Source organism: Mastigoproctus giganteus, chromosome 3, assembly GCF_048544385.1.
Source record: "Mastigoproctus giganteus isolate SK-2022 chromosome 3, ASM4854438v1, whole genome shotgun sequence".
NCBI lineage: Eukaryota > Metazoa > Arthropoda > Arachnida > Uropygi > Thelyphonidae > Mastigoproctus > Mastigoproctus giganteus.
In genome coordinates, this window is record NC_143577.1 from 181108860 (window position 1) to 181129820 (window position 20961).

General features: G+C 37.5%; 1 protein-coding gene across 2 annotated transcripts in view; it reads right to left on the reverse strand.

Annotated features, from left to right (window-relative positions):
• Nucleotides 1-20961, reverse strand: part of LOC150088447 (kelch domain-containing protein 1-like) — a 199673-nt gene that overhangs the window by 26728 nt on the left and 151984 nt on the right. For both annotated transcript variants that reach the window (XM_090369510.1, XM_090369511.1), the window contains exon 7: nt 2599-2711. In XM_090369510.1, the coding sequence (XP_090225636.1) occupies nt 2599-2711 (113 nt within the window). The remainder of the gene's footprint in view (nt 1-2598; nt 2712-20961) is intronic.

Sequence of the window (20961 nt, forward strand, 5' to 3'; positions counted from 1 at the left end):
ACCTTGACAAATGCAAAGTACTGCATATGGAGGTGCCTCCATAGCCAGGTGGGAAGGAGCAGCAGTGTGTAGCACGCGCTTCTTGATTAAACCGGGGTTCGAGCCCGTCACCACCAAATACGGAGGATGCAGAAAGGTCAGGGAATGACCACCGCATATCCCCGGAGCAATATGGCCTTAGTTGCTAATGCTCCTAAAAAAACAAAATAACAAACAATAACAACTGCATATGGGTAGAAGTAACCCCAGAGAAATGTATCAACTGTGCAGTACTACACTTAAGGTGGTAGCAAATGAAAAAGACCTGGGAGTAATTGTGCAGTCAGATATGAAGTTTTCTGAGCAATGCAGACAGGCTGCCAGGGCAGGTCATGGGGTTTTGTCAATGATATATAGGAATTTTGCTAGCAGGAAAAAGGAGGCGATTATCCCTCTGTATAAGGCAATGGTCAGGCCAAGCTCTGAGTACTGTGTACAGGTCTGGAGGCCTTATTTTAGGAAGGATGTAGATTTGCTTGAGCGTGTACAGAGAAGGGCAACAAAATTGGTGAGGGGAATGAAGGGATCCTCTTACCAAGAGAGGCTTAAGTTCTGCAAATTGCAGTGGATGGAGACTAGGCACCTGCGCCGTGATCTGATTGAGGTGTATAAGGCCTTGAATGGGTTGAGCACGTTGAATTCTGATGAGATCCTTCCACTTGTTCAGATTACGAACCTAAGGGGGCATAAATTCAAATTAAGAAAAGACAGATGTAGAACAGATGTGCGGAAATTTGCCTTTAGCCAGCGGGGGGTTAATTGCTGGAACAAACTTCCATCTGTCGTTGTGGAAGTTGATAGGTTAAATAAATTTAAGGAGGAACTGGGACAGGCATTTGGGGGGAATGGTGTGATTTTTTTTTTTTTTTGGCTGATACTGCATAAGCTCATACACTTGCTTTCTTGCATCACACGTCACTACTACTACCTTTGTTGCAAGTGTATAGCATTTTCCACAGAAATATCCTGTATCTGCACTTGCACACAGAAAGAATGAGTTGGTCTAAAGGCTGAATTAGCAAAGTAAAATTGGGATGCAACTAAACAGCACATACATTGTCCTTGACTAGAACTTGAGCAGGAGGGTGTGCAGAACAATTATCAAGCACTAAAATAATTTTGCAGTCATCAGGTAGTTCCACAGATTTACAGTGAAATTCTAAAGTTCTTTAGAAACCAATCGGTGAATATCTGTGTTGTAATCCAAGCTCGCTTATTTGCCTTATAAATCATCTTGTGCTGACTCATCTAGCGTTACATACGATTTCTTTGGCATGTAACGCCAGAATAAAGAAGTTTCATCTGCATTGCATAGCCTCTGTCATTGTACACCTGTTAAGCTGACAGTCTCTTCAGAAACCAACTTGGCAAATTCATCTAAATGTGCCTCTGCAGAAGCCTTTTCTCCACAAACCTTACTGCTGTGCCTTTGTTTAAATCTGTTGAACCACCCAGATGAATATTCACATGGAGTTGTCAAATTTAATTCCTAGTGAAAAAGTTTAGCTTGGGCCATTATAATGGAACAATCAAGTGGAAACTTTTCACTCTGACTCTGCCTAATCCATTCAAGCAACACTCTGTCCATGTCTGCACTCTTCGACTGGTGTAAAGTTTTTCACTTGTCCATTAATTTATGCACATCGCTGTCACAGTAGAATAAGTATCTGTTCCTTCTGTTTCTTGATATCATAGGTAGTAGATGTTGTTGTTGTTGTTATTTGGTTTTTAGGAGCATTAGCAACTAAGGCCATATTGCTCCGGAGATATGCGGTGGTCACTCACTGACCTTTCTGCAACCTCCGTATTTGGGGTCACGGGCTCGAACCTCAGTCCAATCAAGAAGCGTGTGCTAGGCACTGCTGCTCCTGCTCACTTGGCTACGAAGGCGCCAATAGTAAATGTACCAACACCATACTCTTCACTCAAATGCTGCACTGAAGCACCTTTATCGAGTCTCATAAGTAACTCTACTTTCTTCGATGTACTGAGTGCAAAATGTTTCCTTTTAGACATGGTATTAAATGAAAATTATAATAAATTAGGACAAATAATCACAAATGTGGAAAGACAAGTGTACACAGCAGCTGTCATACTGAAACTGATGTGCGAATGATTGCTATGATTCACACTTGCTATATTCTGCGCCTGCACGTTGTCAAAAAAAAAAAAGCCCGCCAGTTTTCTGGAAGCCGGATAAATAGTTCGGTACCTGTATTTAACATTAAACCTGTCATTTATTTTATTTTACTTTCCATTTCGCTCTGTGCTACATAATAGATTATACAGATTTGTTTCAATATAACTTATATGCTTATTCCTTGCCTATATATATATTTTTTAAAGTGCATGAAATTACAGGTTTCTATTTTGTAAGATTGGTATTGATTAGTATCATAACATTTTTAATTAATTCTTAAAACAAGGCCAAAAAAAGCATATTCTTATAGTTAACAAATATACATTTCTAATAATTTGGCATCTGTGAGAAGTGTTGTTATTGCTATACAGTAAAGTACTTTATTAAATATGAAAAAAAAAAAAAAAACTGCAACTTACTTAATGGCTCATTATGTTGACTAAAACCTCCATATAAAACTAAATATTCATTTGATATAGCTGTCAAACTATGCCATGACCTTCCCTGAGGAGGCTGACCCTGGGTTCTCAAGCTGTATTAAAATTTATAAATATATATATATATATATGATTATTTCATTCATATCTTGGTTTCATTTTCAAATAAAAAACTAAAAATAATCATATGGAACCACAAATATACGAAATTAATTCTGGCACACTTTCAAAAAGTGGGGTACTTTCTTTCTGGGGGGAAAAAAATTAACTTTTTTAAAATGAACTGTACAGTAGAAACATAAAAGATAGCTACACCAGATAAAGAATCACCCGTGATCATAGTTGCAAGACAGATAGATATATATATATACAGGCATACCTCGAATAACGAATAGGATGCGTTCCACGAAATTACTTCGTTAAGCGAAACTTCATTTTCAGAGGTAAAAATACTATGGCCAGAATAGGGATACATTCCTACATAAAGAACATGAAAAGCTTTTTTTTTCGAACAAAGAAAAGTTTTATTAAATAAACAGTCAACTTACATACAAAGTGAAATCACATTTTAAAATAAGAGTCTAAAGTTGATTGTTTATGCTCTTTTTCTCTTTCATTTAACAATTGCCTATACGGAGTTATTGCATTTGACACTGATCGCTTAACAATAACACTTCTTCCTAAATCAGAATCATTTTCACTAAAAAAATTTAAAACATTTTCGATGTCATTTAAGCACCTTTTTAAATCTTTGGTTGTTAACACTTTTTCGGCAGGAACTTCTTTAACTTCATCTTCATTATCTTTGTCTTCGTTGCTAACAAGGTTTTCTAAATCTTCCACTGAAAAACCATCATCTTCTGCATTCAATAAATTTCTAACATCCTCTTCATCGACATTTTCGAAACCTATTGATTGAGCCATCTGGATAACTTCATTTCTAATTTCTTGGATGTTATTTTCTTCTTCTAGTACAACTTCTGGCCATATTTTGCGCCAAATTCCATCTAAGCATTTCTTAGTGACTTCTTTCCAAGAACTATCAATGTTTTCAATTGCATTTTTAATGGTGTAGTTTTTCCAAAAAGTTTTAACTGTCATTTCCTCTTTATCCTCTAGTTCAGTTAAACTGCTTAATGTTCGACGCAGATCCAACTGTTTTCTTTTTTTTTGTCCTCGCCTTTTTCCAATTTTTATATATGAGGTCAGCGTTTGTAGTGTTTTGGCATGAATTTTTTTTACGGCTGGATGCCCTTCCTTACGCCAACCCTAACCCTTTTACTCGGGCTGGGAAAACTGTTTTCTTTTCTATTTAAGTATTCTTAAATAGAAAAACTTTGACAGGAATGCATGTGTCCAACGTGTTAAGATCAGTAGGATGTCCCGGAGCATTGTCTAACAACAAAAGAGCTTTTTCTTCAAAGTTGTTTTTTTTTTTTTGACAATACTGTTTTACTTCAAGACAAAAGTGGTTAACAAACCAATCAGTAAATAACTCCTTGGTAACCCACGCTTTTCTATTTGCTTTCCATATTACAGGTAAATTCATTTTTATGTTACCTTTTAACGCCCTCGGATTTTCTGAATGGTAAACTAATAACAGTTTTAATTTATAATCGCCAGAGGCATTTGATCCAAAGAGTAACGTTAAATGGTCTTTGGCTGCTTTGAACCCAGCAGCTGATTTTTCTTCAATAGAAATGAAGCTTTTTGGTGGTAGCCGTTTCCAGAACAAACCGCTTTCATCACCATTGAACACCAATGGAAAATTTTCACGTTCAATTATTTCCTTTAGTTTTTCTGGAAACTTTGCAGCTTCTCCTGTTAATTTTACACTCTGAATCCTGGCCCGTTTTTTAAATTTCTCGAACCAACCACGAGAAGCCCCAAAGGTTTCCGTAATTTCTTCAGTTTGTTTAGATTTCAGGTGATTAAACTGGAATATATATTTTTTTAATGTTAAATGGGGCTTGAAATTGCCGACTTCTTTATATCGAAGCTTCGTTATCAGAGGTAATGTTAACCGAGGTATGCCTGTATATATATACACACAAAAAAAGTGCAGTTTATGGCAAAATACTAGTTTTACGATAGACACTGGCCAAAGTATAATTCTATACCTCTCAGAGAGGGATGGATTTCTGCATTGATTTTCAAAGTGTGGAGAATGCTTCTCAGAGGAAGGGGATGTGAATAAACTTTTGTAGGTATAAAATTAATATTGTAGTGTTCTATAAAATTTACATAATATACATATGATGCTATAGTAGCTGGGAATAGAGTAGTGTTATTACTATTTTACTAGCATATCATGTAGTATTCTGTTTGAAGTTTAGTATTCTGGTTTAGTGTTATAGGACTAGAACAGCAAAACATATGACACAGAGAGCAATGGGGATGTCTTAGCAAGGGGTGGGTGGTGCAATGATGGCAGTTCTCCTAAAATAAAGACTTTATGTAGACCTTACTGCAGCCACACAAAATGTCACAGGCGATATCTCGCCTTTGTGCTAGATATAGAGAAAGTGAGGATAAGCAAAAGTTTAATGTTTTATTGGATGAACTTAAGTGCTTGAAGAAAAGGGATGTCGCCCTCTAAGGAATTAAATCAGGGAATTCATGAAACACATAGCTGTCTATAACACTAGCCAACAATTTTAAATGTTTTTCGATAACATGAACAAAATAAACTGATTTTGACTAAATTGCAAGTGCTGAAAGTGAAAACAGCAGTAGAAAGTTCGTAGCACATCATGTTTTTTTCATGTTATGGATTCATGCTCTTTTTTACAAAAATTGTGAATTTTTACTTATCTAAATGTACTTGACTACTTTTCTTGAAAATTAATGGCTTGAAATAGAAATGACGGCCAGTAAACATTCCAAATGAATAAAAAATAACATTATTTAAACTTTATAAACACCTATTTGGATTTAAGTAAGCAATTAACCCAAAAAAGTTGGGACAAAAATAGGAAATCTTACTACTTAGTTATTTTTTCCACTTATGAGCAGAATGATCCTCCCTTATCAGAAACCAGCAATAGTCACCCGTTGTCCTTGATACCTTTGCTCCATAGTGTAGATATCTTGGTGGAATCATTCCCCCTGCTCGTCACTGGCAAATATAAAATTGCAGGTGCAAATGTAGGAAGTGTATCTTCAGCGAAATTTGGCATCCTAACTTTTGGTTTGTTTGTTATTGTTTGTTATTTGGTTTTTAGGAGCATTAGCAACTAAGGCCATATTGCTCCGGGAATATGCCGTGGTCATTCCCTGACCTTTTCGCATCCTCCGTATTTGGTGGTGATGGGCTCGAATCCCGGTCTAATCAAGAAGCGTGTGCTACGCACTGCTGCTCCTTCCCACCTGGCTACGGAGGCGCCCTAACTTTTGGTAGTTATGCAACAATTCTTCTATCAACTCTTTATAGTTCTCTACTTCCCCCCCCTAAAAACCAGCTAAAAACAGCTCTGAAGGATTCCAAGCAGCTAATTCGGTGGCATTTTTAGTTTCAAAGATTTCATCCTTTAAAAGACATCTAATTTTTGGGGCCTATGAATATACCCTCCTTCAACTTTGCATCACTAATTTTTGGAAACTGGCTTTAAGTACTCGAAACCTTCACTATTTTTGTCTGGAGCTTTTACAAAATTTTTCATGAGATGAAACAATGTGCAAAGGCAGGAGAAGCACCATTTCAGGTTTCACTAAAGGCATGCATTTGATGTTGAGTTTCCTAGGAACGTATTCTTCTCTGATGGGTCATTCCTTCACAATACAATGACTAATGACGTTCTACTGCTTGACTATCCCATAAACACTTATTATGGGATTGATGGATGAACTAGGGATTGTGTTCAAACCCTAGTTCATCCATCAATCCATTTACATCTTTGCAAACACAAAGAGAATCTTCCATTTGATAATAACCCGCAAACTTTATTTCTATTTCTAAACACAGAAATTATCGTGGTTTTTTCCAGCAAATTCCACTGTTGCAGCTTAGATCCTAATCGCTCAGCCTGTTGCTTTGAAAGATTTAAATCCCTAATCAAATCATTCAGTTCACTTTGCTCAATTATGTTTGGGAGGGAGGTTGTCATTTTCAGGATTGTAACTAGGATTGGCAGATGTTGAGGGTGCAGGTGTGGGCTCTAGTGACTCTTGCTCTTCTTCCTAAATAGTGATTTCTTCACAACTAGGAAGTTTTGGTGTGTGTGTGTGTGTGGCACTGGTCTTATTGCTAACAGAAGGTTAGGGTATTTTATTTTAACTCTACTTTTCCTTGAAAATTCCTTAGTATTTCTGAGGCAGAAATAACAATCTTCGAGGTGACTTGTTGGTTCTCTCCAGATCATCGGAACAGCAAAAGGCATTTTAGAATTGTTCCCTTTCATCCATTGTCAGATTTACATAGCACGTTATAAAGTACATATGCGATGCCCACCTTTTATCCTGATCACCCATGTGACAACCAAAATAAAAATAAGCTTGTTTCACCTGTCTGTGATTGATCGACATTGCAACTTCACTGTAAATTTTCACAAACATAGCAAAAACTGTTTGGCAAATTAACACATGCACTGTGTTTTTGCTCCATTTCACAAGATAAAAAAGGAACTGGAAAGCATCACTAGATCTTACAAAATGAAACTAACCCCAATAATATACAGGTTGTTTCAGTTAAACGTTTCAGAACTTCTAAGAGGGGTAGGGTACATCCTGACAACTCGAAATCATATAGCAATGTGGGGTCGGAAATGCTTTCCTGAAGCGGTATTGTACACAGAAGTCGTCGTGCGACGTCGTGCAGCACAGATTCGATTTTCGGTCAATGAATGGGCCGGTATTATGGGAGATCACCTCATCGGACCTTACCTGTTACCGTGTCGTCTAACCGGACCTATCTACTTGATCTTTCTGCAGCAAGTATTGCCACAACTTTTGAGAGATGAACAGATTTCTGCATCGACGCAACAGACAATGTGGTTCCAACCCTGCCCATTATAGCGGAGATGTTCGTAACTACCTGGATGTCACATTTGGTCAACAGTGGATCGGACGTGGTGGTCCCGTGCGTTGGCCTGCTCGGTCACCCGACCTATCATGTCTTGATTTTTATTTCTGGGGTCATAGAAATCGCTAGTTTATGACACTCCTGTTGACAATGCTGAGGAGCTGGTTGCAAGAATCGCAGTAGCTGCCGAAGAAATTCGAAATTCGCCTGGAGTATTCCAGAATGTTCGGATGTCCATGCGTCGGAGATGTGAGGCGTGCATTGTAGCCCGTGGAAGAAACTTCGAACACTTACTTTAATCCATGTACCTTTTGCTTCTTTTCATGTATTATTAAAACGATTTCTCACTTACGGTCTCTTTTCTTTATGGTGCTTCTGTGTACAACACCGCTTCAGGAAAGCATTTCCGACCCCACAATGCTATATGATTTCGAGTTGTCAGGATGTACCCTGCCCCTCTTAGAAGTTCTGAAACGTTTAACTGAAACACCCTGTATATTTAAGGGCTAAAGCCAGCTTGTAGACAAGTTGTCTTTCACAAAGGCACCCAGCCACTGTGAAAGACAACAGGGTCCAAATGTGCAACTGCATAATAAGGATTATAGCAATATAAATCAGAGCGGCAACTCTTCAGGGCCATAAAACCAAAAAGAGGTATTAGTATACCATTAAACAATACAGATGTCTTTTTTGTTACAATAAATTTGACTGGTAAAGGTACAGAGTGCGATGTTGGACAATTTCATTGATTTTAAAGCTATTTTAAGTTTTTTATTGTTTTTGCATTTTTCTGAAAAAAGTGATGTGAAAGAAACTTTTTACTGTCATATTTGTAATCAGCACATACAAATTAAGAAAAAATGCTTACTTTCACCCATGTTAGCAAAACCTTGTTGAGCAGTGTAATGAGCAGGATGCAAAGCCAGAAACGCCGAGAAAAGCCAGGGATGCAATAAACTTCAATAGAATGGGTACAAGAATGTTTGCTGATGCTATTGAAGCAGGTTAGGTGGGTCAGAAAACTTAATTTGGGGGATACACAGACCAACAGTTTAATAGCAACTACAGGCAGAGGTGAAATTGATTATTGCATTGTTTTTATTTTGATATGCAGTAGCCTGAAAAGCAGAGGGAAAGTATTACATGGGCTGTGTAAGAGTTATTAAAAACGCAAACAGGCACACATTTACTAGCCTGTACAGTAATGCTAGGTGTAGAGTAAATAAATCTGATGAAGTTGAAGTAATGGTTAAGTCACGGTGTCACTCTGATGTTGAGGATGCAGAATATGCTGATTATAATGTGTACAGAAAAGGCAGACATAACAGAATGGTGGAAATAGTTAGGCTTTTCAGTTAAGTAGCATAGCAAAACTACCAGTAGACACAGTATGTCAGTGTAATTTAGTTCCACTGAAAAATGTAAATGACATATGGGAGTGTTCAGATAGGTAAATATAGAGGTACTAAGTGCTTTATACTAGCTATAAGATACTGTTCGAGGTTAAGATCAAAATAAATATCAGGGGATACAAGGGTCCTACAGTAAGTATAAACTGATCTGTAATGAAGTTATTTAAGAGGCAAGGGATAAGGAAGCTAAGACAGATGAGAAATCTTTCATTAAGAATGCAATGAAAAGAAGCAAGGAATTCTTTCAGTATGTTAACAAGAAGGAAAGGAAAGTACTGATGATCCTCTATAGGTTACTGACAAACTGAATAAGTATTTTACATCTACCTTCACACATGAAGTTTTCAGAGATAGGGCTAACAGAAGTTTATCTAATATGGATTAAAAGTTAAACGACTTTACAGTAATGGAAAGGAAGGTAGAAGAGAAGCTGTGCAGCTAAAAGTGAACAAAGCATCTCAGACTGATGGAATCTATCCAGTTATATTAAAAAAAGTTGCAAAAAAAAGTGGCATTTAAATCAGCCATAATAATGAGAGAATCCTTTGATTCAGGAGGAATACTTGTAGATTGGAGATGTTCAAATGTATCCTATTCAGAATGGTGGTTAAAAGGGTGAAGTGGGTAATGCACACCTGTAAGTTTGATTTCTGTTCCAAGGAATATAATGGAATCAATAGTTAAAGAAGTAATACAAGATCATCTTGATAGGAGTGGAGCAATAAGGCAAACACAGTATGTGTTTCTTAAAGGGAGATCATGGCTCATCAACCTGATTGGCTACTATGAAGTTGTTACAAAGGAACTGGATGCAAAGAATAAGTTTGATATTTGAAAGTAAAGCCTTGATACTATCACATATCCAATTGTATAAATTGTCATTACTCACCTTGGACTAATGTGATAAGTCAGTGTTGGGCCAATTACTTCTCAGAGGGACAGATTGGGCGCCTCCGTAGCCAGGTGGGAAGGAGCAGCAGTGCGTAGCACACGCTTCTTGATTAGACCGGGGTTCGAGCCCGTCACCACCAAATACGGAGGATGCGGAAAGGTCAGGGAATGACTACCGCATATTCCCGGAGCAATATGGCCTTAGTTGCTAATGCTCCTAAAAAAACCAAATAACAAACAAACATAACAGGGACAGATTTTCTCTCTCTCTCTCTCTCTACCTCTCAGAGAGGGATAGAATTATATTTTGAGGGTTACTTGAGTGGTAAACTCAAAATAGTAGAGCATGTAAATATTTAGGGATAACAATTGTACATTTTGACTTGAAATTCTCTGAGCAGTGCAAACAAGCTGCTAGGGGTTCTGCACATGGAGTTCTGTGAATGATATACAAGAATTTTGCCAGCAGGGACAAAGGTAACTATCCCATTGTAAAAGGCAATGGTCAGGCTAGCTAAATCCAGAATACCGTATACTGGTTAAGGACAGATCTGTTGGAAAGTGTAGCAGAGAAGAGTAAAAAGATTAGTTTGGGGCACAAAAGGATATTCTTATTGATGACCTAATTTAAGTGTATAAGACTTCAAAAGGTTTAAGTAAACTAAATGTTGATGGCATCATTACCTTTTGTTCAGATGAATCATACAAGAGGGGCATAAATTTAAATTGGAAAAGCAGATGGTTGTGCAATAGATGTGCAGAAATTCACATTCAGCCAAGCAGCAAAAAAGGCCTTTGGCCATTATTATGAGAGAGCATCCTTGAATTCAGGGGAGATCTTAACAGATTGGAAATGTGAAAATGTCTCTCCTGCTCATAAAAAGGTGAAATCACAATTATGGTGAACAGATTGCTGTCTGAGAACTGCTAAAGTTGACTTTTTTTTTTTTATTACAGCAGGCCCCCGTTATAACGCGGTTTGCTTTACGCTGATTTGCTATAACGCTGTTCTTATATTATAACCCATATCTGACTATAATGCTCTTTTACAGATTACATTTTTGGTCAATGAAATGAAACGATTTCGTCAATATTTAACGAAATCATTTCATTTGATGGAGTCGATAGCTTGAAAATGAATATAAAAATACGGTTAAAACGTTTCCCACGCTCAGTGAAATTTTCTCGCACGCTAATTTAATTGCAGTACAGTGACTTGTTACGTAGTTCCGAGATCAACATTTTAAAAAATGATCAAGTATATTGCTTGTAATATTTGTGTTATATGCATTTATCCGAAGTCTAGTCACCACTCCGTACAGTATTAGACATTGTGCGTAATGGACAGTTTACTCGAACATTGTATCGTAATTAATGCAACCAACGCAGTTACATTTTTGAAGAGTTAATGGTGGATAAGAATGAAAAGCAACAACGTCTGGGTGCAGTATGAAGACTATAAATGTAAGAAAAAGACTGAATTTGAAAATTAAATTAGACGTTTTGAAGGGAATCGATTCTGGTCAAAGACAAGCGGATGTGTGCCATAATTTAGACTTGCAAGTTTAATTGTAAGAACAATTATAAAAAAAAAATAAAGAATTAATTTTAGCAGTGGTAAAGATAGCTGTTCCACTGCAAGCAACTAGGGCTAGGCCGGCTGTTAGGATTGAAATGGAAAGATTAACTAATTTTATTGAAGATAATATCCAATGCAGAATTCAGTTAAGTTAAATATTATAAAAAAAAAATAATAATAATATAAAAGAGAGAGAGAGAGATTAGCCTATATGATAATCTGAAGAAAACTCACCTACAAAAAAAAAAAAAAAAAAAAAAAATTGGAACCATTTAAAACTAGTAAGGGTTGGTTGAATATATTTAAAATCCAAGGAGAAGCCGAAAGTGCAGATCAAGGAGCCGAAACTTTCAAAAAAGAACTTGTTAAAATTATTGAAGAGGGGTATTATGTGTTATACTTCTCAACAAGTTTTTAACATAGATGAAGCAGGACTTTTGTGGAAACGAATGCCTAAAAGAAGTTTCATATTGAAAGAAGAAAAAACATGCCAGGTTTCAAAGCGGCGAAGGATCGGTTGACTTTCTTGGATGGTAACGCTGCGGGAGATTTAAAATTAATACCCCTTTTAGGTTATTTGGAAGAGGGCCAAAGTTCAACCCAAAATCGACACATTTTTCGTGATTAAATTCATCAATTAAATTAAATCAATTTAGATCAATTAAATTCATGATTTTAATTGGAATTTTAAGTTTAATTTTGATACGTAAGTAGTTACCACATAATTATATACGTATGTAATGCAGAATATTTTTTATGTACAAATATTTGAATATTAAATATTTTGACCGATATTTGTGCATCTTTTCACTACTGTTTATTATTGTTTAGGAAATATCCTATGGCACCAACCGCAACTCACAAATACATATGTTACCTTATGGGAATGCTGCACTCGCTTAACGCGGATTCACTTAGCGCTCTGTTTTTCCAGAACGATTTATCAGCTTTAAGCGGGGGTCACCTGTACTTTAAAATAGATTTTTGTTAAAATTAGCAGTAGAATTGTTACTTGTGTTTACCTGATTATTCTATCAGGTGTATATGTATATATAATTCAATTAATCCAAAAATTAAATAGAGAGATAGAAATTAATAAAAATATATATTAAAATAAATAAGAAAAAACAGTAGGAAAGCTAACATTAGTGGAGATAAAGAAGAAGAGGGTAGTGTTGAAGCAAAATTCCTAAAATAATTTAGAAAATTATTTTAGGAATGTTTCTTCCCCCCCCCCCATATATTTTTCTGTTATTGTTATGTTATTTTATTTTGCTAAGTTCTTTTTCACTCTACTGGTTTGCCATGCTACTGGCAAATATCCTACTTTAATTCAGCTTATATATATATATAGAATGATATAAATGCAATTTAGGAGTCTTCTATATAATCATGCAGGAGTATACTTATAAGTATTTTATTAAGTCCTTAAACTATAAATATATAGCAATATAAATACGATATCATAAAGTAAATGTATTACTAATAAATAATGTAACTTAAAACAGTCACAGTATAACTCATGTGTTATGCTATATTATACTCTTATCTCTTAGTTTCAAGGAGATAGATCTGAATCATGTCTCCGATTTATAAGAACTGCCAACTCCAGTTCTCTAATGAATCTGGGTTTTGTAATGTGTTCTGTTTGTTGTCTCTTTTGCAAAGATCATGAGAAGGTTAAGCACGAATTCAGCATGATGGGCTTATAAGAAAACTTGAAGAACAGGGTTGATTCCCTTGAAGGAATTAAAGAGAAAGGCCCAACAAGCACCCATTTGCTCAGCTCAATGCTAGAACCCACGCTTGAGCAACAGATTTTTTTTTTTTTTTTTTTGATTTGGTAGTTGTTGGCGCATCGGCTTCTGTGGCCATATTGCACCTCCCAAGGTTTTTGCAGTACTTTGATCCAAGCCCGAGGCGGGAATCGAACCCGCGACCTTTGGGTTGCCGGGCAGGTACTTTACCCACTCGGCTAGCCCGGTCGGCCTTGAGCAACAGACAACACAACATCCTCGGTAGCAGAGATCTGAAGTCTCACAAGGGGTGTCAGGGAAATACACTGTGTAAAAAGATTACATGGAACAGGATCAGGGTGTGTCTGCCAGGGGCTAAAGTTGATGGCATTGTAACAGCTATCATCTTGTAAGGGCAAAAAATTTGATATTGTTCTACATGTTGGTACTAATGATATTAAGAGTAGGAGCTGTGAGGAAATGCTTAACAGGTACTGGGCAAAGCTGAGAAAATGTTACAAGTGAGGAATAAATTTGAAAGTGTCTGCAATTCTGCCCAGACATGTCAGGAGGGAGTACATGATGACTTGTAAATCAGTTTGGCCTTGGCAAGGCACATGCGGTAGAATTTTTTTCAACATGGTCTGTGCTTAAGAGGAAAGGGTGTTTTTACAGGGGCTGTATACACTTAAATAGAACAGGGGGGGAGACAAGAATACATCTGGGTATGAGGTTATTATCATGTTGGCCAAGATTTTTGTAGCTCCAGCGAACATTCTAAGTTTTTATATGTACAGCCACTCGCCGACTTACATTAATACTCTATTTACGGAAATTAAACTTTACGTAAGATTTACCAGCTGGTGCAAACTTAAAAAAATCGTGGAAATGTATTTTGCATCCTGTAGGAATAAATGGAGGTATCATGAAAATATCATAATGTGAACCCAATAACATTGTTTTTTTGGTAATTCGTTCCAAGACCTCAGAAGTTGAAAATTTCGCTATATAACTAAGCTATTAATCTCTCTAAAATGTAATTTTTATAATGGAAATTGCACTACCCTTTCATCATTATCATAATTGATAAGAATCAATTTTGAACGCCTTTGCGATATTTTTCTAAAACCAGATTTCTTGAGGTCACTACCATAAAACAACTTGCACTTTCCAGTTTATTGGGCTTTTCTGTTAGAGTAATCTGTTATAAATGGGCAGTAAACTTGATCTTATTTCATTTGCAATAATTCCGATAACTGGAAGTGTGCAGGGTTTTTATGTTATTATGGTGAAATGTGTTCCCCCTTTCACTGAAATCTTCAATCATATAAAAAAACAAAACAAATTTTCAGAATCTTCTCTTTATTCTTATTTACTTATTACAATGATGAAGGGAAAGCGACCAATGGAAAGTGCAAGTGCTGGCAGTGCTAGGAAACGAAACAAAATTGATTTAGAAATGAAGGTGATTAATTAAGAAGCACGAAGCAGTACTAAGTTTGCCATCTATTGCACGGAATTAGGTCTCACTGCTTCAACAGTGAATGCTATTTTAAGGGACACTGTGCGTAATAAAAGAACATGTTAAAGGATCAATGTATTTCACACTGGGGCCAGTCCACCCCAACAGTGATCACAAAACAGTGTTCAGGTGCTATATCGAAGATGGAAAAGCTATTAATAATATGGATGGAAAATCAGATTCAGAAACAAGTGCCCCTGAATTTAATGGCCATTCAAGCAAGAAGTATTTATGAAGATAACGATAAGTATGGCAAACCCCAAGCCAAGTTCATGGCAAGCAACAGGTGGTTTAATAGGTTCAAGCATCATGCTGGTTTCAAAAACATTAAAGTATGCGGTGACGTCGCCAGTGCCAATTCTGCAGCTACAGAGAAATTTTGTGATATGTTAGAAAAAACTCCTTCTAAATCTCAACTTCCAAAGTGGCATGCTTATCAGCTGGAGAGTTAATTCTGGCAACGACGCTCGAAAGATAAAACTTGCTGACATTATAGCTGTCTCCTCTATCTTTTTGTAATTTTATAATTTTGAAATTTTTGTAATTTTGTACACTTTTGTAATTTTTCCAGTGCAGGAAATAAAAAAATTGAATAATTCTATTTACATGTTCGTCGAACATTTCTTTTTTTGCTTCTATCAAATTCTGCACTCATGTAAAATTCGACTTACATAGCATTCCACAGAACGCAACCCTTACGTTAATCAGGGAGTGGCTGTATTTAGTCGTTTTATTGACTTAATTGTTATACTAAATTTTCTATATGTAGCTTTATAATCCTAGTCAAGTTCCTTGGTTTATTTGAATTTAGATAGTGATTTTGAAAGTTAATACTTAGTGTCTGTAGATCTTAGTGTTCCTAACTTGGCGCCATTGTTATACAATATGGAATAGCGTAATGTAAATTCTGAACTTCATATCGTAAGGTATAATGTAAAACTAAATAGCAAAATACATAGCACCATATTAGAAATATGTTAGTATAGTATTATCAATTAATCAGTAAAATGTATTAATCTTATTAAATTTCATTGATAATTAAATTATGTTTAAACAGAATCATGACCCAGACTAGAGCAGCGAAGCAACGACCACAAAATAGTGGTAGTACTATGGTTCACGGGTGAACCTAAGGATGCGATTCTCCAACAAATCACAGTCCAAAAAAAATGTGCAAAATGTGAAATGTTTGCAGAACTGTCTAGAACGGAACATGATCTAGCCAAGGAGGATGTCATTGTGTGTGCTAGGTGCAGATACTGTGAAGAAATTAGACACTAACTCAGCATTCTGATGGGTGTCTATGAGAGTTTGAGTGTATGGCAGATGCCCTCAAAGAAATTAATATGAGGGCCCATCAAGCTCTCAGCTGCCCAACTCAATGCCAGATCTCACTCCTGTGCATCAGACAACACAGTGGCAATCTCCGAGACAGAATGCGCTGGTCCCACAGGAAGTACTTATTGTTGGTGACTCTATTGTCAAGGAGACAGGGAATATATTATGCAAAAAAGGATAGGTGGAACAGGACCAAGGTATGTCTGCCAGGTGAAAGTCGATGACACTGTAGTGCAGATATCATCTTTTAAGGGCACAAAAAGGTGATACTGTTGTACATGTTAGCACTAATGACTTTAAGAGTGAGATATCTTCAGATTTATTTAACAAGTACAGGTCAAAACTGAAAAAAAGTCACAAGTTAGGGTCAAATTTGAAAGTGTCTGCAATTCTGCCCAGAAACGATAGAAGGGAGTATATGATGAGAGCCTTGTCAATCAATTTGGACCTGGAGAGATTGTGCAAGGCTCACAATGTAGAATTTTTTTCAGCGTGGTGTGTGTGTGTGTGCTTGCTAACACGAAAGACTGCTTCTACAGAGATGAGATACACTTAAACAGAAAGGGTACAAGAATATTTGCTGATGCTATCGAGTCAGTGTTAACAGTAGCCTCAGGCAGAGGCAAAAGTGATTCCTGCACTGCTTCTATATATGTAATGAGCAGCAGCCTAGAGAGCAAGCTGCTGGGGATTTCAAGAGCTGTTTAGAGTCATCCTGGAACAAATAAATACATGGGCTGTGTTAGGGTAACTAAAGGTAAGAAAAAGTGCATGTATACTTGCATGTACACCAATGCTAGAAGTATGGTAAATAAATTTGATGAATTTGAAGTGCTGATCAAGGCATAAAAGGCAGATATTGTTGGGATATCAGAGACATGGTGTCACACAAATAAAGCAGTGCAGAATTGGAATTTGGGGAGTACAGTGTGTACAGGATGGATAGACAGGGTAGGAAGGTAGGATAGATTATGCTGTTAGTTAAGAAACACATAAAAGGAAAGGAACTGCATCCAGTTGACATGGGAGGGCAGTGCAATGTTGAACCAGTTTGGGGTGACGAACACTGGGAAAGAAAAAATAAAAGTAGGAGTGTGTTATAGGCCTAATGACTCTGATAAGTACAACGAACAGTTGATCAGAGAAATAGAGTGCGCCAGTAAATCAGAACGTCTTGAAATGGTGGATTTTAACTTTCCAGATATTAACTGGAATTTGTGGATTGGTCACTCGCATGCTAGCAAGACTTGTGTGGATTTATTGGAGGATTGTTTTCTACAGCAGCACATACGAGGGGCAACAAGAGGGAGTCATACTCTTGATCTGATTATCAGCAGTGATTATTCATGCATAAAGAATTTGCATTTGAATATAGGAACTACTAGGCAACAGTGATCACATTGTACTGATGTGACTTAAAGATGTAACTACCATCAAAGATAAAGGTGACTACAGTGGCCTCAGATAGTTTTTAAATTCTATACAGTGGGATCAACTGATGATGTTACCAAAGGTGAATTCTAAATGGGAAGCCTTCAGGAACTTACTATTGCAGGCTACTAGGCTTTTCATACCAACTAAGAAATACTATTCAAGGTTCAGGCCTAAATGGATGCCGGTTAAATTAGTGAGGCACGTGGCAGAGAAGAGAAATGCATGGGATGCATATAAATTATCAGGTGACACAGAAGCCTATGGCAGATATAAGCTAGTCTGTAAGCAAGTCACAAAGGAGGTTAGGCAGGCAAAAGCACATTACGAGAAATCTTTGGCGAAGGATGCAAAGAAAAACAGTGAAGAGTTCTTTACTTACGTAAACTCTAGAAGGAAGGGATGAATCCGACTGGTCCACTTAGCACAGATCGTTTGACTGTTGATGATCCTGCTCAAGTAGCTTATAAACTGAGTGAGTATTTTGCATCTACGTTCACACATGAGGAATTATTCAAGGAGGAGAATGCCAGAAGTTTATCAAACTCTACATCCCTGTTAGAGTTAAATGATTTTGTAATAACTGAAAGCAAAGTGGAGGAGAAATTGTTGAAGTTAAACATAAAAAAGGCATCTGGGGTAGATGGAATCTATCCAGTTATACTGAAGGAGGCAGCAAGAGAAGCAAACCCTTAGCCAAAATTATTGGAGCATCCTTAAAGTCTGGGGAGGTCCCCATGGACTGCAGATATGCAAATGTTTTCCCAATTCATAAAGGGAGAACAGAAGTTTAACTTCTGTTCCAATTCACAAAGGGGAACAGAAGTTTTGGCTGACCAATGGATAGAGGGATAGTTGAATGGAAGATGGCAGAGAGTAGTAATAGTAATGAACACTGCTCTACGTGGACTAATGTTATTAGTGGAGTTCCCCAGGGTTCGGTGCTGACCCATTGTTTTGTGTATTTATCAATGATATCGATGAAGGTATATCGGGCTTAATGTCCAAGTTTGCAGATGATACAAAGCTTGGTAGGGTTGTTAATGACAATAAAGACAGTTTGCTACTGCAACAGTATCTAGAAAAGTTAGGCAGATGGGCTGAGAAGTAGCAACTGAAGTTTAACTTTGACAAATGCAAAATACTTCATATGGGTAGCAGTAACCCAAGAGAAACGTACCAACGTACCACTACACTCAGGGAGGTGGAGAATGAAAAATACCTAGGGGGTAATTGTACAGTCAGATATGAAGTTCTCTGAGTAGTGAAGATGGGCTGCCAGAGCAGGTCAATGATATATAGGAAATTTGCTATCAGAGACATGGAGGTGATTATTCCTTTGTATAAGGCAATGATCAGGCCACACCTTGAGTACTATACTATAATAATTAATGATAAACACCAGCCAAGATTAAACTGAAAATTTACTATGCAATGAAATAATATACAATGATGCAAATAAAAATAAAACACTGATTAGATTATAGTTAAATATAATTTAAAATATAGTTAAAAGCAATAAAATTAATTAAAATAAACTAGGTTAAAAGCGATAAAACAATGAAACCTGGAGCTTTCGGAGAACTGCCGTCTCCTTCTTCAGCAGCATACTACTATTGCTAAGACACATCCTTAAGTAGCCAGTCCATGGCACTCATGCACGTGATCATCAGACACATGATCTACATTCTCCATGCGCGTATCGGAAATGGAAGTGGCTCGGGAGTGTGTCAAACAGAAACGGTCATCCCTTCTGAGGACAACTGCCTCAAACAGGGGGTGTAAACGGATCCCCCTGTCCCTATTAATAGTATTGTGACTGGATGAACCGATTCGCAAGCTCTCGAGCCACTTGCGTTCCCAAAATCCATGGGCGCGGTCAGTAATGACTGCGTCTTCAGGGGAGATCCGATGCTGCTTTTCCCAGAAATGCTCTGCCACAGCAGACCTCGCATAGTTAGCAGTCTTGATAGCGGTCGTGTGTTCCCCCAGACGGTCCTTTAAACGTCGCCTCGTTTCCCCCACATAACACTCCTCACAATCCGGGCACTTAATCTCGTAGACCACATTGCTAGTATGGTCCTGGGCTACGGGATCTTTAACTTGGGATATCACTGTGTGCAACCTCCGACCCGGAAGTTGCACACAGCGAGTCTGGCACTCCCGCAATGCCCGTACAATACGTTCTGAAAGGCCCGGATAGTAAGGAATGTATGCAGTAGCTACAGGGGCAGGCGACTCCCTAAGATTGGACTCAACCCTATGAATATATTTGTCCAAGACCCTCTGGGGGTATCCACATTTCCTGAGGTCTGCCGTGACTTTGCAAATTTCTATTTTTTTTTCTTCAGGGGTACTACAGTGGGTCCCCACCCTATTCAACAATGCCCTGGCTACACTGTTCTTATGATGACAAGCCTGTGCTGAGCTATAATGAACAAATTGGCCACGGCACATAGGCTTTCTAGAGATCGTTGTTTTTAATCTAGATCCATCTCTGCTCACCAAGACATCCAGAAACGGGAGGGACCCAGCTTCTTCCACCTCAGAGGTAAATTGTATAAATGTGGAAAAGCTGTTGAGCAAATTGAGCACCTCATCTTCCTTTCCCTTTTTTAAAATAGTGAAGGTATCGTCCACATATCTCCTCCACTTGCGCATGGGGAAATTCAACTGATGAAAAAAAAAAACTGGGGTTTTTTTTTTTCATCAGTTGAAAACTGGAAACTAGGGTTTTTCATCAGTTGAATTTCCCCATGCGCAAGTGGAGGAGATATGTGGACGATACCTAAATTGTATAAATGTGGAAAAGCTGTTGAGCAAATTGAGCACCTCATCTTCCTTTCCCTTTTTTAAAATAGTGAAGGTATCGTCCACATATCTCCTCCACTTGCGCATGGGGAAATTCAACTGATGAAAAAAAAAAACTGGGGTTTTTTTTTTTCATCAGTTGAAAACTGGAAACTAGGGTTTTTCATCAGTTGAATTTCCCCATGCGCAAGTGGAGGAGATATGTGGACGATACCTTCACTATTTTAAAAAAGGGAAAGGAAGATGAGGTGCTCAATTTGCTCAACAGCTTTTCCACATTTATACAATTTACCTCTGAGGTGGAAGAAGCTGGGTCCCTCCCGTTTCTGGATGTCTTGGTGAGCAGAGATGGATCTAGATTAAAAACAACGATCTCTAGATAGCCTATGTGCCGTGGCCAATTTGTTCATTATAGCTCAGCACAGGCTTGTCATCATAAGAACAGTGTAGCCAGGGCATTGTTGAATAGGGTGGGGACCCACTGTAGTACCCCTGAAGAAAAGAAAATAGAAATTTGCAAAGTCACGGCAGACCTCAGGAAATGTGGATACCCCCAGAGGGTCTTGGACAAATATATTCATAGGGTTGAGTCCAATCGTAGGGAG